Source organism: Coturnix japonica, chromosome 11 (assembly GCF_001577835.2).
Source record: "Coturnix japonica isolate 7356 chromosome 11, Coturnix japonica 2.1, whole genome shotgun sequence".
In the NCBI taxonomy this organism is placed as follows: Eukaryota; Metazoa; Chordata; class Aves; order Galliformes; family Phasianidae; genus Coturnix; species Coturnix japonica.
Window position 1 is genome coordinate 5,424,854 of NC_029526.1, and position 27,774 is coordinate 5,452,627.

At 39.0% G+C, this 27,774-nt stretch overlaps 2 protein-coding genes across 10 annotated transcripts in view; one reads left to right on the forward strand and one right to left on the reverse strand.

The window, feature by feature from the left end:
- Positions 1-8,262: 8,262 nt before the first annotated feature.
- BRD7 (bromodomain containing 7) lies at positions 8,263-21,734 on the forward strand. Of its 2 annotated transcripts, XM_015873511.2 has the most exons (17): positions 8,279-8,407; positions 8,674-8,882; positions 9,927-10,056; positions 10,422-10,479; positions 11,700-11,844; positions 12,909-13,019; positions 13,330-13,514; positions 13,962-14,085; positions 14,509-14,584; positions 15,410-15,517; positions 16,045-16,177; positions 17,491-17,602; positions 18,717-18,767; positions 19,360-19,468; positions 19,631-19,774; positions 20,435-20,578; positions 21,524-21,734. In XM_015873511.2, the coding sequence occupies exons 1-17, from the start codon at positions 8,359-8,361 to the stop codon at positions 21,586-21,588; spliced, it is 1,953 nt and encodes a 650-aa protein (XP_015728997.1). In that variant the 5' UTR covers positions 8,279-8,358; the 3' UTR covers positions 21,589-21,734. The 2 variants fall into 2 exon arrangements, with proteins under 2 accessions (XP_015728998.1, XP_015728997.1); XM_015873512.2 differs by lacking the exon at positions 15,410-15,517 and having other exon boundaries at positions 8,263-8,407.
- A 1,312-nt stretch (positions 21,735-23,046) lies between these two features.
- The window catches only part of ADCY7 (adenylate cyclase 7), a 55,502-nt gene continuing 50,774 nt past the window's right edge, over positions 23,047-27,774 (reverse strand). For all 8 annotated transcript variants that reach the window (XM_015873494.2, XM_015873495.2, XM_015873499.2 and 5 more), the window contains 4 exons: positions 27,589-27,696; positions 26,738-26,852; positions 25,973-26,097; positions 23,047-25,852 (listed from right to left, as the gene is read on the reverse strand). In XM_015873494.2, the coding sequence (XP_015728980.1) occupies positions 25,706-25,852; positions 25,973-26,097; positions 26,738-26,852; positions 27,589-27,696 (495 nt within the window). In that variant the 3' untranslated portion in view covers positions 23,047-25,705. The remainder of the gene's footprint in view (positions 25,853-25,972; positions 26,098-26,737; positions 26,853-27,588; positions 27,697-27,774) is intronic.

Consider the following 27,774-nt stretch of genomic DNA (forward strand, 5'->3'; position numbering starts at 1 on the left):
ACTGAGTTTTGAATAAATCTGAGCTAAAATATTCCAGGAGTTGCACTAACAAACTGTAAAAAGTCTTCTTTGCTTCGTGGGCTAAGCTACACTCTTAGAAGGAGGCAGCATTTAACTCTTAACTAAGTATAGTATTCTTGCTAAGAAACAGTGGTCCTGCCTATTTTACTCCTCTTTCTGTTCAGCAAATATGACTATCAATACTTGACCTATAGAACAAATCGATGTCGGCAGTGAAATCCCCACCTGCCAAGCCTGACATAAGAATACAAGTACTTTTAACCTCTGTTAATCCAGATCTTAGTTCAGTGCCAGCCAAGGCAATCAGTCATGTTACAAAAGCAGGAAAACATCCTGGCTGCAAAGTGCCTCGAACGTTACATTCACAAAATAAGCTTTTTCAGTGCAAGGAAAATGATGCAATCCCTATGGTCAGTGCATATTATAATCTCCTTCTAATAAAAAAAAGGCTTGAAGTCTATCAACAGAGACTATCAGAAGTTTGACTTTAATTTAAAGACTCACACATTTAACTGAAAAGGTTATTACTTAATTAACTGCCTGCTGGCTAAGTGAAGTCATCAGACTTACACCCTTACTCCCTAATCCAGCTGACATGAGCACACACCAGCCCAGTTAAGCCACATGTTTCTCTGATTATAAATCCAAAGGCATCAGATATCTAGCTGAAAAATGAGGAGAACTCTGGCAGCATTATTACTGCCAAGGTATTAAAGCAAAAAGAGTTGTCTGTGGACGAGAAAAGGCTATGGAACTTTTCTGCAATAAAGTGAATTTAACCTGAAAGATACTCAAGTCAATTTACCACCTGTGTAAACCGGTAATCTCCAAAAATACCAGCACTGTCATCTGGTTTACCTTAGACAAACAAATGTTCTGCTTCTTTTTAAATCAGACTATGAAATAAGCCTTCTTGATAGAGTTACAGAGTTCTAATGAAAGTTTGAAATAGCTGGGGGGACTGCTTAGTGAGCCACTGTAGGAAGCAATGCTGTATTGCTGTGGAATGCTTTAACACTACAGTGATACTGACAGGAGCAGGGGAGTCTAAGGCAAACAGCTTCCCTCTAGAGAAAGCTTTTCGCTTTGTGTTATCTTCATCCTTAATAATCATTCAGACTCACTTTATACATTAGAAGTTTTCTCCCAAAATAATGCTTATTTTAATCACTACAGCAGAATAGGCCGTGCCACTTGCAGGCAGGTAGGAAGCTGTTCAGGCACTGTTGAGTCGGACATCAGCAAGCAGCTTAGAATATGGTGTTGCTATAAGATAAGAACCGTGCATGATCTTTAGATACCCTAAGATGAGGAGTGATATGGTGAATCACGTGTCTAGCATTTTTTCCTCTAGTTCTCCTGAGCACAGTATTTCCCTAAGTGGGAAATGTTAATAAAAGCAGAAAGCACTTTTAAAAAATACTTTTAGAAAAAAGATATTCTCCTTTACATCCTTCAGTTTTTAGCAAGTATTTTCATTACACCGAAGTGGTGACTATGTTTTCTTTATGGTTATTGTTAGAAATGTGTATAAGTCTTACAAGATCACGTGTTGAGCAACAATCACAAATAAATTAACATACTCAGCGTGAGATGACAGAAAACAACTTTTCTGTTCCTTTTTGCTCCTGAGTTCAGCTTAGCAATACATCTCCAGAGAATTCTGTTTTGGTCTTTACCACATTGCTTATTGCTGTATTAGCATTAATCCCTTCCCAGGTCTTACAACTTGAATTATGTCAGAGTAATAATGAATCAAATCAAAACACAGAGTGACAGTGTTTACCTTATGCAAACATGGTATGAGACTGAAATGAGACTTGCTAAAATGCACATGCATAAAACTCTCTTCATTTAGACACATAATGGCCTCCCATTTAGTAGTCTTAAGAAAATGTATGCATGCATTATGAATGAATTTCAGTTCAGCACAAAGTGATACAACGTTGGACATGTTAAAAGTTCCAAAAAGTTTTTTCTCGTGCTGTAGGAATACATTTTACATCATTATTTAAGCCTTAATGGATTTTTTCCACTTAAGTCTTACCATTTCTCATCACACTTGGCTTTCTGATCTTTGCACAACCATAACAGAACTTGACAATTCCCAATTACCTGCAGTTCTTCTCCCCACTTGCTGTATGTTCACTAATGTGCTTAGCAATGCTCATTCTTCCTAAGCAATTTTACTTAAATTCTTCCTATTTTTCCTCTCTTTCCTCCCTGCACAAAGTAAGTTTGCAAAACTAAATCATTTATAAGCATCTTCTCTGTCAAATTTCAGTGCTTGTTATATAAAAACTTATTTGCATCATTATGGTTGCTAAGATGAGTGTTAAATTGAGCCAAGTAGAACTGAGATCCCAGAACTTCTTAACAGCCACAGTGAGACTGGTAAGAATTTGATCATCTTGCAGACTACTGATAAAACCTCTCATTTAGGTTATTGTCTCATTTTTTTTCCCCTTCCTCCTATTAAAAAAAAGACCTATGAATGGGCAGAAGAGACTGAAGTAATAAAAATTGGACTGTACTTCAGCTAAAAATCCTCCAAATAATTATCACTATCACAGCGTTTTTGATATTAAATACTTCTAATCATTTTTCACACCCAGAATAGATTCTATGTGTTGTTAAACGCAGGCACAGGGCCAAAACAAGAAAAGTATTTTACTAAGAATTACAATAAAATATTTATTTTAATTTAATCAGAAAAATAAGCAACCTGATTGGTAATCAAAACATTAAGCCTTATAAAAGCTCTGTAAGACTTACTTTATCCCACACTTTTTTGTTTACGTCAATAAGAATAACAATCCCGGGGTGTTAAGTAAGAAATCTGTAGGCTGATCAAATAAACCCAGTGCTATTGTATCTTAAAAAGGCCACCAGACTTGTAGAGAAAATACTCCTAAGTAGTTTGAAAACCATGTTATGCTACACTTGCATTTAATAAGGTAACGATTTACATTTATGCAGCACCTATTATTCCAAAGCAATTTACCACTCATAGCCTGAGATTATCACTTCATCTCCAGAGAAACTTGGCAACTATGAAGTGTTACTCTATACAATAAAGCAAGAATTCTGGCAGGTAGCAATAAATATAAGGTTTCAGTTGAATAAGTATGACTTATATTTATCCCTACAATGAAATCAAGTAGAATATTATTTTTCTGAAGTTGTATTGTCTTTTTATATGTAGTGTCCACTGGCAAAACCAGAAATAGTTTCCTTAGAAAGCAGAAAAATATTTGCAACATACTTTGCAACAAACCTTCCCAGCAATACTGGTGGTCCAACAAGGACTCTGGAAGCGCCATCTACTGTGTGCTTCAAACTTCTTCCTGCGCTGCTTCCTGTGCACATGTTTGGCTGAAGAGCACTCAGGAATGGTTCCAGTTTGGGAGCTACATTTAGAAATACCTCTAGCTTTCACATGAATGGATGAAGATATTTCAATACAGGATTGAAGAGAAAAATAAATAGAAATCTCAGTCATTCAAAATGCCATGATTTCCACAGGAAAAACTGTTATTATCTTAAAACAAATGTATGTTGTATACTTTCATTTTCTGTTAATTTTACCTCTGGAATACATATTTCCATGCTTTACTCTGCATCTACAAAGATGAGAGAGTGCTCCTTTGGAAAGAAAGAAAGAAAAGTAGAAAACAAAAACAAAGAAAAACAAAACCCTGAAGGCTAGAAGTTATGTGACTCAATGTACTATGGGCTCAGGGGAAAAATGCTGGCTATCCTGCTGTAAGGTTAAGCACAGATGATGTTGGTTTTCCAGGACATAGTAGCTTGGCATGAGAGTAGCTCTAACTGAATATCATCTATTCTATGTGTGGTAAAGAAAAAGGGTCACATTAGCCAAATGAGGACATAAAATTTAAAACCGATGGAAAATTATACACCTTCTTGCCCAATGAGCCCATGGAACCACCTGTCATAAGATAACAGAATGAAAACAACACACAAAAAAGTCAGGAGTTTAAAACTTCAATTACATTCAATCATTCCATTCTCAGTATGCAAGACAATGTCCTTCAGAGAAATCAGGGTATAACATCAGGGAATAACCATGCCAGCATTCAGCTCAGTTGCCTAATGCACGTCTATGTCAAGTTCTGTAACCCTGGTAGGCAGTGTTTGGAATTAGCAGTCTCCTCTGGAGGCACGAAGAGAACAGATGAAGGGCTTACAGAAAGGTACACAACAAATCCATCCCAGTTCCAAGCTCACAATCTGGTATTTCCCCCAGGCCTGCAGCATGCTGTAATTCAGGTAACCTTCTATCAGAGTGGGAAAGAAGGAAATGGCTGCAGCGAGGGGCTGATCTCTGAGGCGCATTGCAGCAGTCAGCTCAATCACTGGGGTGATCGATTGCATTTAATAGGAGATACTACAACCCTATGAGAAGCACCCTTATTGCTGTTTGCCTGTTTTAAATTAACAGAAAGAATAAATAAAACATTGATTGTGGTCAGATGTAAAAATCAGAAGGACTCCAAGCAGCAATGTGAACACCCTGTCGGAATACATCATTAACATGTACATCCACCTGGATCTCAGAGCGAATCCTTCATGCAGTCTGACAAGGCCATTTTGAATTGATCACATCCAGTTCTTTTCAGACAATCACGCACAAACACTTGGCATAACAATGTTAATAAGCAATGACAGAAGGAATCTGTGTCTATCCAAACAGACTGCATCTGAGCAGTTACATGAGAAAAGCCTTAAATTCCTTCCCCTGCTCTCTGGACCAATTTCTTTACTTATTTTTTTACAGGTGATTAAAATAAATAAAAAATGGATCACTTACTGGTCATTTACCACAGTTCTTTCCATAGCAGTGCAGCATAAGAAGAGGCATAAAAAGGGTATAGTGGAGTCACGTTTTTCTCAGCAACTGCACCCATATTCCCTCTCATGCCACGTATTACTAAAGAATTTGGAAGAACTCTAATCTGTACGGCATTCTAGAGAATCAGCCCAGACTGAAAGCATCTCTCATGGCTTTCATTTCATTTCATTTCATTTCATTTTTCCTACTGTCAACTTCTAATCCCAGCCCAACTTCTTAAAAGAGTCTGTATTCCACTGCATGGAACAGGTTGAGATACGTATGCATATATTTATTATTATTACTAAAGAATTTAAACACAGCAAAAGTTTGGGAGTATTCAGAGCAATGACTACTCCACATTCCACTTCACTGTCTATACAAATAATAATAATAATAATAATAATAATAATAATAATAATAATAATAATAATAATAATAATAATAATAGTAGTAATAAAATCAGTAAAAAACTTAGGGAAATAATGAAGCCTTTAAATATATATGAAATTGTAAAACTAAGGGAAACCAAAGCGTTTAATAAAAGAAACATCCATGTCTTGTGACAGAACATCACAACAGCCCAGTGAAAATGCAAAAAGGGCCATCAGCTGTTCCAAGAGCCATATTCAGAGAACAGAAGGATGTCCTGAAAGAAAAGAAGTGGTTCACTCCAGCTCAAGTTTGCAGAGCAGCGTTATCCTGGTGCTCCTGTCCTCACTTTTGTCCCTTGACACGAACACCAGCACACACAGCAGACATTTCTGTCTGTGCACACAGTGTTCTGCAGAGCTGTGTGGCATCCTGCTGACCTCAAACATTTTGCACTAGGGGTGCAGGCAAAGGCAGGCTGAACAATTCATTCTCTTTGTTGGGCAGAGAAAAACAAACGGGCCCCATCAAACTGACCTTCCCCCATCACCATCCCTCCACATCCTCACTGCACCAACGTGCCTGTGGTACAGTGTCACCACAGAAGCTCAGCTGTAGCTGCTGCACCTGTGAATGTGAGAGATGCCCAGCCTGCAGCAGATGAAAAGCCAGGCTTTTTTTTACTGGCAGCCATACACTGTGGGGGCTGCAGATGTGGTCATTTCCATTTTTAAGTTTAGCTTTTCCACTGTGAACCTTTCCATGATCCCTGGACTAGCAAACAGAACAGCAGTAACTTGCACACAGGCACCTTCAGAGAAAGCTGAGCTGAAACCACAACCGATTCTAGCAAATGTACTTTCGTGGCTTCCTGATTGAAATTAAAGGTCTCCAAAAAAGACTGCTCGTAGTAATATCACATACTGGGTTTAATCAGATAATCACTACTGCTTTAACAAGCGAATAAGCGTGGTCTATTGTGTGCACTTCTTTAACTTTGACATGACTGGTTCATTTTCCTTTGCGTATTACACCACCAAGTGGCCTAATGCTCTTCACATTTTCTTCTATTTATCACATTTCCTTTAGAGATACCAGTACAGAAAACAAAATAAAATCAAAAAGCTGAATCACTACGTAAGATAAATGAACTAACCAGAGCATAACCTGAGAGATCCAGCTAGATGCTGGGAGCAAATTTTCTCCTATTATACAAGCACAAATTTAATATAAATGTGAATTTGATTATCATTTTTTCCCTCCTAGCATCAACTTAAAACTTACTAGAAAGAGGATCATCTGCACCTTGTCTGGGTAATACTCTGCCAGTGACACCCTGCTCGCTAAGTAAATGACCTGCTCCAGCTGCCCAGGCAGCCTCCAGTTCCAACTAGTTTGTTATTCAGACTTCTCCCTCTTTTTGCTCCAAATCCTTTGAAATCCATGTGAGCAGGGAGAGGTGTGGATGAGGGCTACATTTTCCACTCACCTCCACTCATGAAGGAAGCTAGATGGATCTAGCTGAATCCTGTTTAATTTTCCCAACCAATGCAGCAATGCCAGCCAACAACCGAGGTCATAAATGTTGAAATTTCATGCAATTTCATGCACATCTAGCAAAAATTTTGCTATCTAAGTTCCAAGTTATGCAACAAGTTATTCCTCCAGGTGCATAAAATCACTTTACAAGACACAGACTTTTGCGAATATACACATGTGTACACATGATCAACACAGGGCTCTAAAATAAGCCCAGAAAATAAGGTAATCTTCCCTAATTACAAATGAAGGCCAACCTGATTATAATGAGGTACATTTCAGTACATTTCAGAATAGAAACTGAACAAATGGTTTTGCCATACAACACTTAAAAGAAAAAAATAACTCAGAAAGCCAGCCAGTCTTCTTGTGGGAACAGGGGATGTAGCAACTGCTTTTCTTTTTTTCCCATTATATAAAACACGTCCTTTAAACATTTACTAGCCTTGTGGTTCCTACATGTGGCCACGTCCCGAGCAAAAGCCCTCTGCCTCTCACTAAATGATGCTTGAGAGCCCTCGCCGCACGTGTAATAAGAGCATCAGAGGATCCAGATGTGGATTAGAAAAACAACTGTGTCGTTTACAGCTGAATTTCCAACTGCTGGGCTGGGATCAAGCGGCAGAGCTGCGGTTTGCTCCATGGCACAACCCACCCACACAGCACTCGGAGCTGAGCAGGAAAGCACACAGCGCTCACACCTCATGGCGCTCCCCTTACGCAGATCTATACATAGATGTACCCTACGTTCCTAATTATCATCTGATTCTTATGTTCTTTAGCTATAGAATATCACAAGTGTTTCAGCAAATCCGGGCAGTACTTACAGCGTTATTGGGTGGGATTAAAGCTACGGCTTCTCCTGCACTCAGCTCCACGGGGCGACATTTCACGAGGCCTCACAGAGCTGGGCCGGGCAAAAGCAGCAGCCAGGGCAGCGCCGTCGGAACAGTATCGACCTCTTGGCTTTATAGAGCTCCTAGGAGGCGCTCATTAGTATCTAAATGAAGTTATCTCTAACTTACGATGGACAACGCCAATGCGTTCGCCGTGAACGTGCAGCTGAGTTCTGAGGCGCTGCCGGCTCTGCTCACGGCGCGAGGCGTAACGGGGCGGTTTGCAGGAGCTGCGGGGCTGGATCCACCGCCTGCAACAAGGCGATATCCCGTGTGTGAGCACGGCGGGGCGTGCAAAGCGGGCTGTGAGGAACGGGGCACCAACGGGACAGTGAGGGGCAGAACACCAGGAAGGAGTTCACTGCAGGCTGAGACAGCTCTGCAGGAGCAGCACTGCTGTGCATAAGGCTGAGCGGGTTGAGCAGCTCGGAACAAACCCCGTCCGACCTCCCGCTCTCCATCGCAGTGCTCGGCCCCGACGACCGCTCGCCGCCTCCCACCCGACGGCAGCCGCCCGCTACTGCGCCTGCTCCGTGGTGTGCGGGAGCTCCGCCGAGCCGCCAGGGGGCGCTGCAGGGCACGGCTCCCCGCGAGGCCGCTCTGTGCCGGGTGCGCGCGGCGCCGCTGCTCGGCGGGGCCGGTATCCGCCCCAACAGCGCGGATTGTAGGGCCGCCATGGGGAAGAAACACAAGAAGCACAAGTCGGACAAACACCCCTATGAGGGTGGGTGGGGAAACGGGGGGTTACAGCGGGCACCGAGCCTCGGGCCTGCCGGCAAGGCCCAGCCAAGCGAAGAGGGAAGCAGGGGATGGGCAGAGAGACGCGGCCGGGCCTGGACACCTACGGGCGGGTGGGGAGGGGGGTCACAGCCGGGGGGAGCCGGGGATACGGGCTGTAGGGGTGAGGGCGGAGGGGAATGATGTATGGGGGGAGGTAAGATCTGTCTGTGCTGCTTGTACACCTCATTGATGTGCTGTCTGTTGTTACAGAGTACGTGGAGAAGCCGCTGAAGCTGGTGCTGAAAGTTGGAGGGAACGAAGTTGCCGAACTGTCCACTGGAAGCGCGGGGCTCGATAGCAGCCTGTATGAGGATAAATCCGAGCATGAAAAGCATAAAGATAGAAAGAGGAAAAAGAGGAAGAAGGGAGAGAAACAAGTTCCGGGAGAAGAGAAGGAGAAAAGAAAGAGAAAAGTTAAGGTATGTGTTTGTGCGATTGTGTATTAGTGAAAAGGAGCAACAACCCCATAGAAAAATACCTTCAACTTTGCCCCTGTTACCAGACAGCGAGCAGATACACCTGGAACTTGTATCCTTAACCATAGAATGGCTTTGGTTGGAAGGGACCTTAAAGATCAATTAGTTCCAACCCCTCACCAACCTCTGAGTCATCACTCTTTTCCTAACATCTCACCTCAATCTCCCCTCTTTTGGTTTAAAGCCATTCCCCCTTGTCCTGTCACTATCGGACTGTGTAAAAAAAACAGTTCCCTTCCTGCTTGTTGGTTCCCTTCAAGTATTGGAAGGCCACAATAAAGTCTCCCTGGAACCTTCTTTAAGCTAAACAAGCCCAGCTCCCTCGGCCTTTCTTCATAGGAGATGTGCTCCAACCCCTTGATTACCTTCCTATGCTGGAATGCATTCAGACTCCGTGTACTGGCTTTGCCAATTCCTTTGTTTCAGGTATTCCAGATAAAGGTGTGTAAAGTCATCTCAAATAGTGGCTAGTATAAACATACAGAAAGTTAAAAACGGAAATAAATGATGTCCAAATAAGTCGATTTATATAAAATAGAATTAAGACATCACTGGTTCTTAATTCAGAAGAAAATACAATTCCTTTGGGGGATTTTTTTTACCCAATCAGCATTTATAACGCATTTATTTATAGCACATGGTTACACTCTCATTTTAAACTTCCTATTTCTCTCTTAGGTATCACTAGAGACAGTTCTCTGTGCAGAGGATCCCTGTCATGCTGTAAAGGCTGTCATGTGGTGTTTAAAAAATAAACGTTCAATGATAGATTGCATTGTATGGCTGAATTATCGTATTGACCAGTAGATGGAGACAGTACATTAGAAACCCTGCATTTTTTTTAAGCCTTATAAACACGGTGTGCTTTTTTGTGGTTTGTTTTGTTTTCATTATGCAAGGTTGTTTTGAAAAATGTGGAGAGTTCCATGCAGTCATAACGCTGGTTTTGCAGCTCCTCTGAGGCTTTGTAACAATTTTTTCTCCTAGGAGGATAAGAGGAAACGCGACCGAGAACACCCAGACAGCGAGGGAGAGCAGGAACTGAAATGTCAGACCCCCATCAGATTGGAATTGTCGCCAGAGAAACCATTGACGAGTACTTTATCAAAACAGGAAGGTAGAAAAAAAAATATTCAGTGAATTCTAATTCTCTTCTACTGATTTGCTTTTTATTTTTGCTGGTGAAACAAGTGTGCTGACATATTTTGTCATCCCCGTGTTCCTCTCCAGCTCCTACAAGTATTGAAACTGTTACTGTATCCTTCTTTTGTAAAAGCTGTATCTACTGCCCCTGTGTAGAACATTGAGAACCATGAGAGAAGTATGTCCACCTATCCTGTTTTTTACCACTGTATTTGTTTATGCAGAGTTCTCAAGTAAGATCAGTTTTGTTTGGTTGATTACTAACATCTTGGAAATTCAGTATCACTTGCAGTCAGTTCCGTTTCACATCCTTCCTATCCACAATTCTTTTTGGTCTAGAGGTGGAGCAGACACCGCTTCAGGAAGCTCTGAATCAACTCATGAGACAGCTACAGAGGTAAGTATGCATGCTACAGGCTTTCAGAGGTGCAAAATGAATATAACATACATTTAGGGACAAGGCCTATAAAAAGTTTAGTTCAAATATTATTGGATAAAACATATCATATTACTGGAAAATTAGGTATAGTTCCTATATAAGAACTTCTTTTATCCCCGGGAGGTTGGAATAAAGTTAAAAAACTACAATTTCATTTATTTACCTTGAGTTCTCCAATTTTTTATATAAAAAGGAAGTATATGCTTCATAAATGTAAGTTATGTCCTATTAACTAAATGCATTTTGAGTAAAATAATCAGATCTGCAAAAGCTGCAGTTCCTTCAGGTAAGCTCTGGTTCAGGGTATTCCTCCATAAGGAATTAATGTATGTCTTAAAGTGGTTGAAAGACCTTTACACTGTCTTACCAGATTAAGCTCAAAATGTTGTTTGGGAGGTATCTGTTATCAGGTTTGGGATACTGACAGCATACTATCTAAATGTGTGTACAGGCAACTTTGCAGCTAGGAGTGCTGCATAACTAAGGCCTGAAACATCAGTGCTTTCACCAGTATGTAGTAACAGCAAGGAATTCAGCAAAATTGGCATGGGGGGCCAGTCTGAAATTACAGAGTTCAGGGAAAAGGGAAGAAAAAAAAAAATAAAAATAAAAATAAAAACAGCAGTTCTGGAAGATAAATTCCTACCAATTAATCTGTCCAGCTTTATCCCAAGGAGGGAACACCAGGGAGCGTTTAATTTTAAAGCTGTTCAAAATTGTGTAACCTGAAAATGAACGTAACTCTGAATACACGCTCTATTGTAGCCTTTATTCTCTTCCTGTAATTTCAGAGTGAGCAAGCTAGTTAATACATGACAAGTATATGTTCTCATCACATCAGTTCTCTTTGTTTTACATTGACCTAGTTTTAATTTAAATAAATTGTGAAGAGAAAAACCTCAAAAGCATGTTATTTGTATTTTACTTTTTAATCTTGGGAATAAAGATAGTTATCAGAATGTAGAACTAACTTCTAAAATGTGTTTGTAGCACTTTTCTGGTATCTGGGTTTGCTTTCCAGTCTTCAAAAGTGAAAGACTGTGCTGACAAAAGCCATTTCTGGCTTCGTATTTTTGATTCTTTTTCAACTTGGCCTGTTCCTTTCTACTTAACTCTAAGCTCAATATGTTCTTTGTTATAAAGTTGAAACATAAAAATGTCCTTTCATATCTTAACAGAAAGGATCCAAGTTCTTTCTTTTCATTTCCTGTGACTGATTTTATTGCCCCTGGCTACTCCATGATCATTAAAAATCCAATGGATTTTAGTACTATGAAAGAGAAGATCAAAAACAATGGGTACCAGTCCATAGAAGAATTAAAGGTAATTCTATGAATTTCATTTTGACTACAGAGATGGATTATGTGCAATTTACTTCAGCTCTATGATTTTAGAATAATATGAAGTTGCCAAAAAAGAACCAGTGCTTGTGCCTGAGGAAACGTTTCTTACTGACTTTATTGCGAGCAGCTAAGTTGTGGAAGGGAAGAGAAAGCTTACTTCTGGTTTGTGAATATGCACTTCAAGACAGCATAGATGTCTTTGTTTCTTATGCAGGATTATATAAGCTTGTCCATCAGTGTGTCAGTTTAGGTCTTCAGAATGAAAATGTTAGTACTGTAGCAGAACTGCCTCCCAGAAAAACAAGGAGTTGGGTCAATTTATTGTCTTTGCCTGTCAGTTACTTCACCATTGGCATCCCGTCACCTCAGTTCTAGCTGCTCAGCTTATCTAGGGATGTAGAACCACAAGTAGGAAAGGCCAGATTAGCTCAGTCCTGTTCATGGCAGGCAGTTGTGTCTGGTGGATTGAAGGCCCCTAAAGTATTGTGCATGCGATGGTGTGTGTGGCGGGTGGGTCTGGGTCATAGTTTCAAGCACTATTTTGTAGAACAATGGAAGAAGATGCTGAAATGTTCTCTTACACATTTTTTTTCAATGCAGTAAAGGGACATAGGCAAGGATAACTGGCCTATTATTAGATAGCATGGGTTCATTACTATTTTGTCAAAACATAAGAGAAGTGAAGCTGTTTTAACACTGTAAGCAAAAAAGAAAGCAGGGAAAAACTTACATTGCTTCACTGTTGCTCTTTCAGTGCCTGATGAGGGAGGTGGTAATTTTATCTAACAGGGCATGCATAAAAACTTAAAAAATTAAGAAGAAAGCTGAACATTTAGGAGTATTTTCAGGGTGTTTACTGCATGCTGGTTTTGAGACTTGGGTCTGATTCACATGCTTACTTCCATTTACATTTTAAAATCCTTTTAATTGAAACTTTTCTTTGAAATTCTTTTTTGCTAAAGCTTTGGGTGCACCATTTGCAACGAAGATTTTAATACGGCATATTATAAAACTTTAACTTTCATTCCAAAATTGTTTGCACAGGACAACTTCAAATTGATGTGTACTAACGCAATGACATACAACAAACCAGACACCATTTACTACAAAGCTGCAAAAAAACTGCTGCACTCAGGGATGAAGATACTGAGCCAGGTAATAAGGGATTACAAAACAAAATATTAAAAAGAAGAAAAGCTTCTTGCTTTCACAGAGTTTAGGGGTTGGAAGGGACCTCTAAGGATCATTGAGTTTAACCCCCTGCTAAAGCAGGCTGCACAGCTGGGCATCCAAATGGGTCTTGAATATTTCCAGAGGAGATATTACCAGATGACTTATTTGCATTTGAGTTTTCTGAATTGTCTTTATACTTGCAAGCATAAGAAAGAACTAAAGTTAAACTCTTCTTTATGGTTAAGAAAAAAATAATGTAAGCAGGAAACAGAAGGATTCTAATGTTTTTTAGGAGAGGATTCAGAGCCTGAAACAAAGTATAGAATTCATGGCTGATCTGCAGAAGACGAGGAAACAGAAGGACAAGGTGGAACTGCAGCTAAGTGGAGAGGATGAAGGTGGTTCTGGGAAAGACAAAGGAGAACCTGTGGATGGTGATGTCAAAGCTTTCAAAACACCTAACAAGGAACACAAAAAGTGAAGTATTGTCTCATTAATGTTTAGAGGATGGACCCCTTTAATGCCACTGAAATAAGATGACTACTGGGGACTTGGAGGTGTGGCTTTCTTTGGTGTTGGGTATACTATAACAGTCCTTCATATCTCAAGGGAATAACATTTATGTAAAGTCAAAATACCAATATAAGTATATTTGGAATATATATATATTTTATATGATATTGTCATTTTTCATGGGGATAGCCTTTTACTTCTCAACAACTCCAGTTATTTTGTGTTCTAGTGTCTGTTTCATGTAAATTGTACTGTAATTTTTACCATTCTTAGTTCATTTTGTCAGAGTAATGATGTAAATCTGGACATGCCAAACTTTGCAAAAAGCAGTTATCCAGTGCCCTGTTCATAATACTCAGCCATTTGTGTCTGTTAAAGCTATCAACTAAGGTATATTGGTTTTATTCATAGGAAGGACAAAGATGTACTTGAAGACAAATTAAGAATCAATAGCCTGGAAAGGGAACAAGAACAGATTGATCGCATTGTTAGAGAATCCGGAGGAAAGTTAACAAGACGACTTGCAAACAGCCAGGTAAATCCCTTTTTCCTGAACTGGGCTTAGGTAGCATCACTGAAACTCAAGGAATGCTCTTAGTACAGTTTGTATCATCTTACACGTGACTGATAACGTCAATGTAAAGGCAGGAAGAGAATCAGTTGAATGCGTGCTGAACATCATCAGCAGAGCAAGTTCAGCTGACATTGTCAGAATTCTTTGATAAAGTAATAGAGGAGAGTGAATGCTAGGAATTTCAAGGAAAAAAAAACCTCCTAAATCTGAAGCAACCACATATCTAAGCATAGGAGAAGGAATCCAGTTTGGTGAAACAGCCTGTTTCTACTAAATATGACTTATCCATTTCAATTCCTACCGGTAAACGTATAGAAACAGCTAATGAAGTTGTCTTAAGAACTTGAATTTCATCTAGTGGCATAAATTATAATTTTATTTCAGTGTGAATTTGAAAGAAGAAAGCCAGATGGTACAACAACTCTGGGCCTTCTTAATCCAGTTGATCTTACTGCAGGAGGTAAGTTAGCACAGTTCAGGTAACAAACCATTCCCACCAAAGCACTCTGCTACTTTTTTTTCCCCCCACTGGTTTAGATGGGCAAATACCTGTGGTTCTTAATACCCTGATAATCTGAATCTAAAAAGCTGCAGCTGGTTTGAGGCAATTGGGGCTGCACTGAGGAGCAGCTGGAGGGAACCATCAGTGGCCAATCCTTTTCCATTTTGCATGAGTTGTTTGTGGGAGATGCAAGAGAGCTTTTGCCATGAGAGAAGGAACTACCAGCCATATGTTAGGGTACATTTAATTCCTGGTCTCTCCGTAAGTCAGAATCAAGTTCTCAGTGCAGTCTGTTGACCCAGAGGGTCAGACTCCCCAGAACTGGGAACTATCCAAGTTCCACATGACTTTGTTTCATATTGCCATCTGTGTAGTGCCACCAGCTGGAACACAGGTGCTTGATTATCTAACTGCCACCTTACTGCAGAATTGAGCTGAATGTCTACAGTACACAGAAACCATGCTGAAAACTTCTCAATTCCTCTTACTTATGCAGTAGGAGACCTCAGCAAGACAGTACAGCTTTTGTTACAGGAGGCAGGAAGGAAAAAAACTAATCCTTAACCAGTGTTACCACTTAAACCAGTGTGTTATCCTGGGTTTGAATTCATATTTAGAACTACATGCGGTCTTTAATATGAAGCAATTGAAGAACAATGCAGTGAGTCGTAGCCAGAAATTTCAGACTAAACAGGATGCAAGTAATTTAATAAGTTTGGACATCTTTTTATGTCACTTAATGGTGCCTTATTAGTCTTGTATTTTGATTGTATGCTATTGTAGAACCAGGTTACTGCCCTGTAAAGCTTGGTATGACAGCAGGAAGACTTCAGTCAGGAGTTAATACATTACAAGGGTTCAAAGAAGATAAAAGAAACAAGGTTACTCCAGGCAAGTGCTGATTGATTTCTTTTTGTTATATAAACAAAATATGTTGATCTCATTACTAGTACTCAGTTTAGAACTATTTTCATTATAAAGTACATCCTTGCATGTATTTATGGCACAACTAAGCAGCACATCACAAAATCGAGCTTAATTTATACATACAAAGGAGGAAGCGTATTCAATAGAAGATTGATCTACACTAATAGAAACAGCACCAGGGAGATGCAGGGGTTTCTGCTGGCTTTGAAGGAGTGCAGTGGGGAGCCTGAGAACCAGCACCAGACTGAATTTTCGTATTGATTTTAGGCGCACAATATCATTAATAGAACAGCTATAAATAAATATGTATTTGAAATAGGCATTATTAAAAAAATGGCAGGGTAAAAAGATGGTATTTTATGAAAACTTGTTTTCTCTTTAAGAAACGCGTACTTATAGCTTCTTCTGGGGGATTACTTGACAACTTCTTCTCATTTTTATTTAATATGTTCATACCAAAGGTACTAATTAGTATTATTGTTATTCATTAGTGACATACTTGAACTATGGACCCTACAGTTCATATGCTCCAACATATGATTCTACATTTGCCAACATCAGCAAAGAAGATTCTGACTTAATCTATTCAACCTATGGGGAGGACTCTAATCAGGGATCGTTCAGGTAATTCTGCAGCTGGAGCATGCATTACAGCAGTCATGTATGGAAACAGCATGCAAATTGCTGCAGCATGGGCTGTGTCTGTGCTGCTGAATGATGTCAGTGTGTCACGTGTCTTACAGCTACTGCTTTTTTGTTTTAATGTCTACTTCCCTTATTTAGTAAAGGAATTTGCATGTAGTGTGAAATGAGGCAGGAATAGGGGACTTGGATGCTGCTGATACATAAGAACATACAGTGTAACAATTATATATATAACTTGGGACTCCTGTTCAGAAACAGAAGCGTATGGATTGGATTATTTTTTTTTTGATGTTAAAAAACTTCACTCCTGCCTTAGTAAAAGCAGTTTTTCTTAACAACCACACTTCTGTTCTTGCAGTAGTAGATCTGAGTGCAGAGACAGTATGCACTAGTTTCACTGTTAAATAGCACACACTGCTTGATTTTTGTGTTATTTGCTACAACAAAAAAAAATTCCCATTGTTTTCTTCACCATTGATTGTAAAGATATCAAAGTCCCTCCATTACGAGGACTCAGAAATAGAATACAGAGATATGCATTTGCATGAAATATGGGAGTACTTAAGTACAGTACAAATGTTAAGTGTCATAAAATCCTAGAATACCAAGGTTGGAAAAGACCCATGCAATCACCCACAGTCCATCCACCCATCACTAATGGTTCTCACTAAACCACATCTCTCAACACTGTTTCTGTGCATAATGCTGTAATGTGATGCACAGCAATGACAGCAAAGTAGCAAAGTCTAGACTGCAGCAAGTGAGGACTTGCTCAAATACAACAGTCACCGGCAAAGAAATGAAAAAAATAATCTGCTCACCCTTAGAAGGCCTCAGGTAGGCAGGGATCTTCAGTGAGGGCCCCCTGCCTCCACTGCCAACCCTTAAATGAGGTCTGAGAAGGGGTGCATCCTGGCTCCACCTCTTCCAGTCACTCAGGTACATTGCATGCACCTGAGCTCACCTGGGTTGGCCCTGCCTTCCCACCAGGTGCTCCATCACTGTTTCAGGCCATGACTTAGCACTCCTACTATGCTTTATATGTTTGCTTTCAATTTCACACAGCTGCCTGAGGATGCAGATTTTTGTTTTTCAGTTCTTGAATCTGAATGTGTTCCTGGGCTACAATGGCTCTAGGCAATACAAAAAAAAGCAAGCCAGTTAAATTAAATTCTTTGCTCCTTTTTGTGTTTTCCATGCTGTAGGCATTGGTTAGCCTTTGCCTAACAATTTTTTTTCTCTTGAATGTTTGATACAGAAATAGTTGTCTTAACTATCTTTTGATCTTCTAGTACTCATGAATTTTTGATGAAATCGCAAGATTATCCTTTCTTAATGGCTGATAGCTTGCTTGATGTTCTAACTAAAGGAGGACATTCAAGATCTCTCCGAGAACTAGAAATGGTAAGGATGAACTTGAGTTTTCTAGTCATTATTCCTGGTGCACAAGCTGTACAGCTAGGAAAAGATGACACTGATCCTAGTAAAGGGGCTCCCTTTTTAACAGTGAAATTTGAAAGTGAAGATACCTGTCTCCAGAGAATAGGTTTTTCTGGAAATATATTATGCTAGTTTGTTAATTGGAGAAATGTGAAAATGAAATATTGTAGATAGAGCCAGAGCCTCATAGCCACTTATCCATCTGTTCTCCTACTTGTGCCTATTACAGTTAGTAAGAAAACAGCTTAGAGCTCAGCTTAGAGACAAGGTGATCACTGTTGTTTGTTTATTTCCACGAGAAGTTCAGCACACTGCTAGCCACACTGCTTATTTTAAGAGAATATTAACTAATTTTTTCCCATTAGTTAGTGCAGCGCTTTTAAACTCAAATATGTGCTATGAAAAAATAGTAAACGACTTGTGAGACTTCAGTATCCACATGTGCCAAACAGGACTGGAATCAGAGGGACTGATTTGGTGAGCAAGTTAGTTGTGTATCTCCAAAAAGTAGTTACCCCTACTTGCTGCTTTAGCTTACTCTGACTTGAATGGAAGCTACTGTAATAAACAAGTAATAGGTGTTTACTAACGATTTGTATATAAGCTAAACTAATTCTGGAAATAGCTCACAGAGATCAGACCCCCAGCCTCCAGTTCAGACCTTTGCTTTGCATTACAAGTTTCTCTCTTCTGTTGTACCCAGCAGTGCCATTGACTTATAGGGTTCACTCACTGTTGTTGCAGATATTAAGAGAAATAGAGTTATGTATTGAAACAATATATTTCAGCCTCTGATCATCATGCTTGTTTTTTTCCTTTTTCCCCCTGAGATGATATCACTGGGGAAAAACATGTGGATGTTTGCAAAGAGTAGTGAAACGTGTGCTCTAATAGCATTTCTTGATAAATATTGATATCTGAAGAAAGCTGTTTAAAAACAGCTGCTTTGTAACTTGGTTTTACAGAGAGAGCTTGAATCATTTACCTCAGATTCAAACCGCCGCATTTTAAGGTTCACTTTGACTTTAAGGAAAAGATTAGTTTTAATTCCTGCTTTAAAAATCCTTTCTGTATTCAGCCCCTGGAGGAAGATGAAGGGCACCATGAAAGAAGTGACGCATTAAAAGAGGTAAGGGTAAAATTTTTATAGCTGTAAGCCGCTTTAAGAAACATCCATCTAACACCTCAGTTATCCAACAGCCCAAACCCCTGCAGCTTACAAAGCAACAGTGAAACTTTAAATGTAAATATGCACTACCTCACTTCTGACAACTGCCTGCTATTGTGCAGCCATTTAGAGCACAAGAATATCACAAAAGTCAGTCTTATACAAATTTGACTGTGTCGAGAAAACCAGAAAAAAAAGTGTATGTATTTGTGATTGCTTGTTTATCAGTTCAGTTTTAGGTGAGCTCACATTTATAGTCTCGTTATATTTTTTTTTCCAGTGGGATGTTGGTTTGTTTACCACATCATTTGTGCACGGCCCCACTGCTTTTGGCAGATGCCAATTCCTTCCTATCTATGTATGAAACATAGTAATAGGCTGAGTAGCTAGAGAGCAGTAGATGTTTCATAGGGTATCAGTACTACTTTTTTTTCCCCCTCTTTGGAGCTGACTAATTTTAATTAACTTAGCATTCTGGTTTTCCCAAAACAACTTTGTTGTTTCAAGGTTGATCTAAATATTATCTATCTGAATTATAACTTACTCTTTTTAGATTATGGAAATTGATATCACTGCAAGGTTGGATTCTGCTAATGACAGACTTACAGCCCTAAAAGCTGTTACAAACTTTGGCATGCCTATGGAAGAGTTTGATTCTGAGGGTAAGTTAGTACGGTACTTGCAATTTTGATATGCATCTTTAACTTCGAATTAAAGGTAGTTAATGTTCTCAAACTCTGCACAGTCAGCCTTAGTGTATTTGATATCAGAACATAAGTAAAGGTACCCTCCTTACTTAGCCAGGACTTCTCTTTGATAAACAGAGGCTGAAATCTTCCAGAGGAAACTTGATGAAACAACAAAGCTTCTCAGAGAACTTCAGGATGCTCAAAATGAACGACTAAGTACAAAGCCACCCCCTAATATGATCTGTCTTCTGGGTCCGTCTTACAGAGAGATGCACTTGGGTAAATATATTTCTTCTGCTCATTCTTGCATAACTGATGAAGTACCAACTTAGAGTAAAGCAGAGGTGTAACGGAGTGGAATCTGTGTGCTGTTCAATGTCATATGTGAATTTATTTTTCATTTTTTTGTATGGAGATCCAGATGGAGCTTTTAAACAATAACTGCAAGTAATTGAGCTATCCTAAAATTGTAATTTTCTCAATGCCGCAGGGCAGATGATAGCCAAGCATCTCTAACTCTACCATTTTTCCCATGTCTCTGAACAGATGTTGCTTACATTTCACCAGGTTGTTATTGTAAGGTCAGTTTTATTCCAGGTTTGGTCTATTTTATTATGGCAATTAACAGCAATCATTTATTTAATTATCTGAGCAAGGTTCCTTGTCCCACTGGTCAGTTATGGTAATGGAAGCCCTCCATATTAGGACTATGCACAGAGCATGTCTGTTTTGCAAGTAGAACTAAATTGTGCACTATCAACTGCAGTGTACGTGATCTGAAGTAGCCAGCTCACTGAGGAAAGCTAAAATGCTACCAGTGTTGGTCCAGTTGCATTTGAGTAATTAAACTCTGCTTACAAGATGAAAGACTCATGTCAGCAATTGTGTGTGTGTGTTTACATATGCAGCTTGTAAGTACATCCACTTATCTTTTTTTAGCGGAGAGAGTAACCAACAATCTGAAGGAACTGGCACAACAAGTGACTCCAGGTGATATTGTTAGTACATATGGAATCCGGAAAGCAATGGGAATTTCAATTCCTTTACCTGATACAGAAGACAATGGGGTAGACTTGACAGATGGTGAGTATCTAAAACCTGTGTAGCATCTGTACAACTAAAACAAAACCATGTCTGCAAATCATTAGAATGGCTTCTGGTACAACTTACGGGACTGTCAGCTTCCAGTTATTCTCCACTTCTAAAAATTGTGTTTAATGGAAAATTCCTGTGCTTGGTCTCAGTCCAGAATTAATCTTTAGGATATATGGAACTTCGGTTCAACTACTCAAAATAGTTGTTTTATCATTCATCTTAAAGCACTGCCAAATTTTAAAGCTTGGCTCCATTAAATTCCAGTTTTTCCATTTAGAGTGAAGTTGCAAGAGAAGAGTTAAAAGTTACTCACTTGCTGAAATGAGGACATCTTGCTCCCTTTTTTGCAAGGCTCTTAGCTGTGCTCTCCTTTTGCTTACTTTGGTCAGCTGTATGCTTTTCTAGTTGACAGCATCAACTCATTTATCTAGCAAGAACTAATTACTGATTTTGCTGGATTAGGAATTTGGCCAGTGGAAAACACGAGTGCCAGAATCAGGTCTCCCTCTTGTGGCAGTGGCTTTAATAGGTCTTGTAAACTATGAAAGCACACCTAGAACTTCTACTCAGTTTATAAGGCAAGTAAGAATTCAGTTTCAAGATAATTCACGCAACAAAATTTACTCAAGTTGTTGCTTGTAAAAGGTTTTAGTTAATAAGTTATTTAGTAACATCCAGATTGATTCAATGAAACTAAGAAATCTCAATTAAACAATTACTGAGCAATTTAGTTTTCATAGCATTGTACTACTGCAAGAGAGGCCATGTAGCAGATGCAACTAAGAAAAGTCTCATGGACTAAAGGAACACACTGCTAACTTGGGGCTGTACACAAATAGTGAGCGTCTGAGAAGTACTGTGTTGTCTGTGCACTTCTGTCATTGAAAAGTGACAAACATGCTGACTGACCTGGTGTCTGTTGTGAACTTTCAGAGTTTCAAGAACCTAAAAAGACTGTCACCATCACTGAAAACGAATGTGGTCCAGTTACAGTCTGAAGCGTCAGTTAAGTTTACAGGTGTTTGTTTGATTCTATTTAAGAACCAGATAAACGTCCTTCAGGTGCATTCACTGGGCATGTGTATATTGTGTGTTAAAGAAACTACTTTTGTTTATTAAATTTTGGAACTGATGATTTTTGAAATCGAGTTGTTTGTATTAGAATTTTTTCTGCTTCATAAAGCCTACATATGGTGCAAAGACTGAACTCAGTTTCCAAATGTGACACGTATGTGGTTTAGCTGAATCTGACCAAGGCAAAAATAACTCTTGTCTGAATATGAAAGTTTCCCTTTTCAAAGTAACTCTGCAACAGGCAGTGTTGGGTATTTTTAATCATTGTTACCTACAGCATTTACTCACGTTAAGATTCCAGAATTACTTTAGACTTTACAGTAATGATATGCAGTAGTTCATCTCCATCTGATTAACAATTTATAACGTGTGAAGTGGCATGAAACCAAAATGAAGAGCTAACTTAAAGGTAAAGCAGAATAACAAATTCCCCTCAATCTGCAGCCTTACGTCCAACGTAATCTTTGTAATTCCTTTCCTCTTCTTCCTCCACTATGACAAGGAGCAGCAGAGGTGCTTGTCTGCTTGTTGGGGTTTTTTTGTGCGCTTCCATAATTCTTAAAATTCTTTCCTAAAAAGGCTGAATTGTCACCCTGAACACTTCCCCTGTAATTTCAATTGTCACAGAATGTTTTTAGTTTATTAACAAACAGTCACTGGGGTTTTCTTCCCCAGCAGTGGCTAATTGTAGCTGATTACCATGACATTCTCAAGGGAGTGAGTTTCTCCATTAATATTTATATTTAAACTTATTTTGCTACAAGAGAAGACAAGATGTAAAGCAACAGTTCCAGCCAAATCATCGTTGGCTCAGTTTTTAGCATCTAATTTCCCATCACTTACCTCACTTACCTTTCATATAGTGCAGTATGAGGCCACAGATGGCAGAAAACAGTACTGAAGTTATATTTCAGCTGTTGAATGCAAGAATCTCAGTATGTAATTTTCACTTGTATAAATTCTCATAAATATATGTATCAAATTCACTTTGCTGCTAAAAAAAAAATAAATTACTAACTCTACAGGAGGTATAAGAAATAACAGCTCCTGTTCATGGCTATCACAGAATCGCAGGGTTTGGAAGCAATCTCAGAAGATCATCAAATCCAACCCCCTGTTAAAGCAGGTTCCCTACACAGGTCGCACAGGGAGGCAACCAGCCAGGTCCTGAATATCTGCAGAGAAGGAGACTATCACCTGTCTGGGCAGCCTGTTCCAGTGCTCCATCACCCTTACCGTAAAGAAGTCCTTCCACATCTCTTTATGGAACTTCCTATCTTCAAGTTTTAGGTCACTGCTCCTTGTCCTATCACTACACTCCACTGAGAAGAGCCTGGGCTCATCCATTTCCTCCCTTCAAAATAACTGCAAAAACAAACAAGTTTCAGGAAGTTGTTTATTTAATAATAAAAACAAAAGTTTGTTCTTTAAAATAGATTGTTAATTCTAAACATTATTAGCTCTTCAGATTAGATACAGTGTCATTTTCATAGTTCAATAATGCTGTAAAGATTTTCTAACAAGATTACTTTCTCAGTGGTCAGTTCACAGTTCTCTTGAGATTAATGAACAGTTGTCTCTTAAACTGAACTTTTTCTGTAGTCAAATAGTTTTCCCAGCATAGCACACAATTTCTATAGTATTTCTAACAAGAACTTAGTCATCTTCAGCAATGAACCCCTTTTTCTTTACATAATTCTGTGACCCCAACTAAAATTCAGTGAGTAGTACACAATGTCCTTTAAAAACAACAACAAAAAAGTTACTCATTCCAGTTCAAAAGCAACAGCTTTCTATACCACTTCTGTAAAAGAGGTTAAGGTATGCCTAAGCAAGTCATTAGCCTGACAGGCAATACAATGTAAACAGAAGCATTTCCAAATGCTGTTAGTGACAGCCTGTTTTTTTCCATAGATAACTTAAATCTAAATTCTACTAGTTCTGTGAACGTTAGAGCCAGCTCTAGCTATAGGCATGATGCACTTTTCAAAACATATTGGCAAGGCAAATAGCCACTTCACCTAACTACTACATGACATGAAAGACTGCTGAGTCTTTCATACATGCATGGTCCTTATAAAACAATAAATAAATACCTCAAAACAAATGCTTGTTGAGCATCTGATATTACAAACACACATCATACAAGAGTAGCAAAAGCTCTTTGAGAGTTTATTCTATTACAACACTGACCTGATACTGAGAAGACACCAAGTATGAAGCTTCCATCCTCAGCAGAGCCCATACATGAGCCAGACAACCTCAAACTACGGTTTTCTATCCTGCTAATTTCTATTGGAGAATTACTACAAGCACAGCTTTGACCTACCAAATTGACAAAGGCTGTAAGTATGATTTTTTAAATCCACAGTAGGACAATATTTAGATTTGTTTCTGTCTTGAAACAGTCACTTCATTTCCTAAGGAAATTACACAGTAATTAGAAAGTGGCAGTAATGTATATGACTGCTTGTTACAATCTTTTCCAGTATAATTTAGTACTAACCCCCAAAATTAGTAGATGCTGCTTTGTTTGTAAATGAGTAAGGCTTAACAAAGCAGATGTTGCATTTATTAATCACTGTGCTGTTAGTCATACTCCATGGGGTACAAAGGGATGAGGAAAGAACACATCCTTAGTGTATGCGTTCATGTGTTTAGCCACAAGATCTTATCATTAGAAAAAATGGTCATCTCCACCAAGAGAAAATAGATTGATTGTAAGTAGATAAAGGCTAATTTAGATTTTTGCTTAAACTATTAACACCTTAAAAACTTTACAGACCAACTTACAGCAAGCCAACTTCTGTGCAACCAATGCGCTAAGCCTACTTTTTGGCACTGAGGCTCTGCTCAAACATTTCCCTTATGAATATGTTTTTCCACATGTCCTTTTGTAATCTTCAAAACCAAATTGTTTCATAAACTGCAGTGCCTTTAAAAGGAATATAAACCAGCAAGAAGCCAACCGTATCAAAGAAACAAAATAGAAAAAAAAACCTGAAAACTCATCTCAGCTGCAGCTCTGTTTATACAGTATCTGCTGCTGTTTCTAATACTATTTTATTAGATCTGTTCTTCAGTTTCCAAATAATTCAAACCAGATTATTTTCTTCTACAAAAACATTCAAGAATGCAGTCAGAATGCAGAGTTCCGGCTGGATGTCAGTGCTAGAAGCTGGTACCAGAATCTGTCTGACCAGCATTCAGCACAAACTGCACTAGGTAGAATTTTTTGTAATTTCAAGCCAGATTTTTAAAGACCATTGTCCTATATGGCTGTACATATAGCACATGCATGCGCTAAATACAGAGGCACATAAAAACAAAGGGCAACATATCTAATGTAAACACCCTGAACTAGATGAAAGATTTTTGGACAGCTGCTGGTTAGGAAAACACTTGCATAATACACGATACTGCAGTGGAGGAGGAGAAGATAATGAAGAAGCCATCCAAATCTGTGCAATTACTTTTGTATCCGCCTCAAAGGCTCTCAGCTCGGAGTTTACTTGTGTTTCTCTTCCATTATTCCGCCATCTTCTGCCATGAAGTTTGTTTAGCATTAATAGCAGGGCATGCAGTGCCTGGAGTGTCATCTCAATATGTCTGTGACAAATGCAATACTGTGTGCAAGTGTGACAAAAAATGAAGCAGTGGAACATTTTAACGTGGTAAGGAGTTCAACAGTGCATCCACGTAGTTTGTTACAGGAGCTGTTAAGACTCTCACAGTGCAAGTAAAGAAAGGACCTAACAGAGAATGCTTCACAACCATTCCAGGTAAATCCTGAAATCACGTCAAGGAAAAGGTAGCCTTGTTCAGAGTGGTGGTTTGACAGGAACTTGTCAGAGCTTCTTTTGAAGATAAAAAAATTAAAACACCAAAACTGCACACATTCTCCCATCTTTTGATGTAGAAGAAATATGAATACTATGTATGTATTTTTAGAATAATCTCCTTCACATAAGGAGGGAAGTTCTTAAGTCTTCACAGAAGGGAGGCAGTTCAAAGTCTACTTGCATTAACTTTGTCTTAGCCTCAGTTCAGTCCAATACCTTGGAATTTGGCTGTCTCGGTGCAAACAAAGTAAGTCCTCAGTTCTCCCTTTCCTTTGACGTTAATGAGGCCCCTGCATTCACATGAATATCCCAGGTCCTGTAGTATTCTACTCGTTTCTTCTGTGACCTTTGTGTGAAAAGAATTAGAAAGCTGTGTTGAAATACTGCAGATTATTCAAAGGAAAAAAAATCCATAACCAATTAGAAATAATTTTTTAGACTTTCCAAGGCTTATACATTTCTTTACCTGGATTTTTCCAAGCTCCCCTGTACTCTCCATCCTGCTGGCAACATTAACAGTGTTACCCCAGATATCGTACTGAGGCTTGCGGGCACCTATTACACCAGCGATCACAGGACCATGATTTATCCCTGTATAAGTAAAAGCAGATGTTGTTACTGAAGTAGAAAATTACTTGCTATCTACCTTCATTATTAGCTATAAATTGTTAGTCTCAAGGAAAGACAAAAATGGAAAACTGTTCCATACTAACCCTGCTGTGCCTTTCTAGTGGTCTTACCACTGATCCAGCACTGAGTGGTACTTAGGCTTGGGAGATGTGAAATTACTACTCACTGTATAATGGAAAGTCCAAGAGAAACATAGGGTAGAGCTCATGCCAAAGCAAAACTTCTAGTCTTAATATATAGAAAAAAAAAACAAAACAAACAAACAAACAAAAAAAACCAAAAAAAACCCACTTGTATAATATAACGCTGTCTTTATTTAATTATGGGCTATCTCCCTTTTCACCTGTGCCTGTAGTTTTCTCCCAACTGATCCAAGCTGAAGTCTTCCTACTGGTCCTTCCAGTGATTAGAAGAACCTCAATTAGCTTGGCATATTAAAAAAGCTAGACTATACAACACTACCTTCATCTCTTCAGCATTTTGTAAGCACCCAAATACTGCATTCAGTGTTAAGTATTGAGTGTTATGAACACTCTGTGTGCCTAAGAGCTTCATTTTTAATTTGTACAAAGATGAGCAATTGGAGCACTTGGCAACTTACCAATCCGCAGTCGGAAATTGTTAAAGGAATGTCGGTTGATGCCATCCAGTTTACTCATCAAGGCAATCCCATATTCCACCATAATCCCAATGTGTGCGTGTTGTCTCTCCTTATCCTACAGTTTATAACATGTATTAATGATCACATAACAACACATATGGTTGCACTTAGACTACCATTCCAAAACAGTTCCGTTAGTGTGTAAAGTATATAAGGATGAGGCCACGGAATAAAACAGCACAGTTCAACAGATATTCAACAGACTAAATTCAATTGGCATGGCTAGTTATAATCAATTACATATCTCTTTTTGAATTCCACATTTAATGTACATGCCTTATATGTACGTAACAGCTACCTGCATCCTCCTGTCCTGTGTAATCCTGCTACAGTGAAAGTGAGCCTGAATACAGACAACACTGCTTCTAATTCTTGTTGGTTGCAGAATGTTTCAGATTCAGGTCTAACACAGCACTGAAAGAGTCTCTTTTTGTGCAGGTTCTCAGGTATCATAAAAAGCTTCCTGTCAAATTCTGAGATAGCAATTTCTCTGGCAGCCATTCTTTTACTTCCTTATCATTAGAGCTACTGTTATGTCTCTAGAAATGTTAAAACTACAGTAATAAGAGAAAATATGTAAGAAATATACAGGGGTTACAGTCTTACTGCTCACTTCAAAATAGTAAATGTGAGACAATATGCTTCTGTGACCTTTTCCAACATTTCAGAAAGTCATTCTTAATAATTTCCTTTTTCCATGACATTTTCTGCTGTTAGTCTGAAATGCACATACAGACATGGTAGCCTCATAAAACACAGAACATTGAAGGGGGATTCCAAAGAAAACTCACCTGGTTGTTTTCTTGGCCTGGCGTAACACTGAGACCAGCTGCTGCCATATAAGTGCTTCCAATTGTTTTTATTTTTTCAACACCACTGAATTTAGGTTTTAACAAGAGCTGTTAATGTAAAGAAAATAGAGACAGAGACTTTAATAGCCTATTCCAGTGTCTGCAATGAACATCTCTAGGAACACA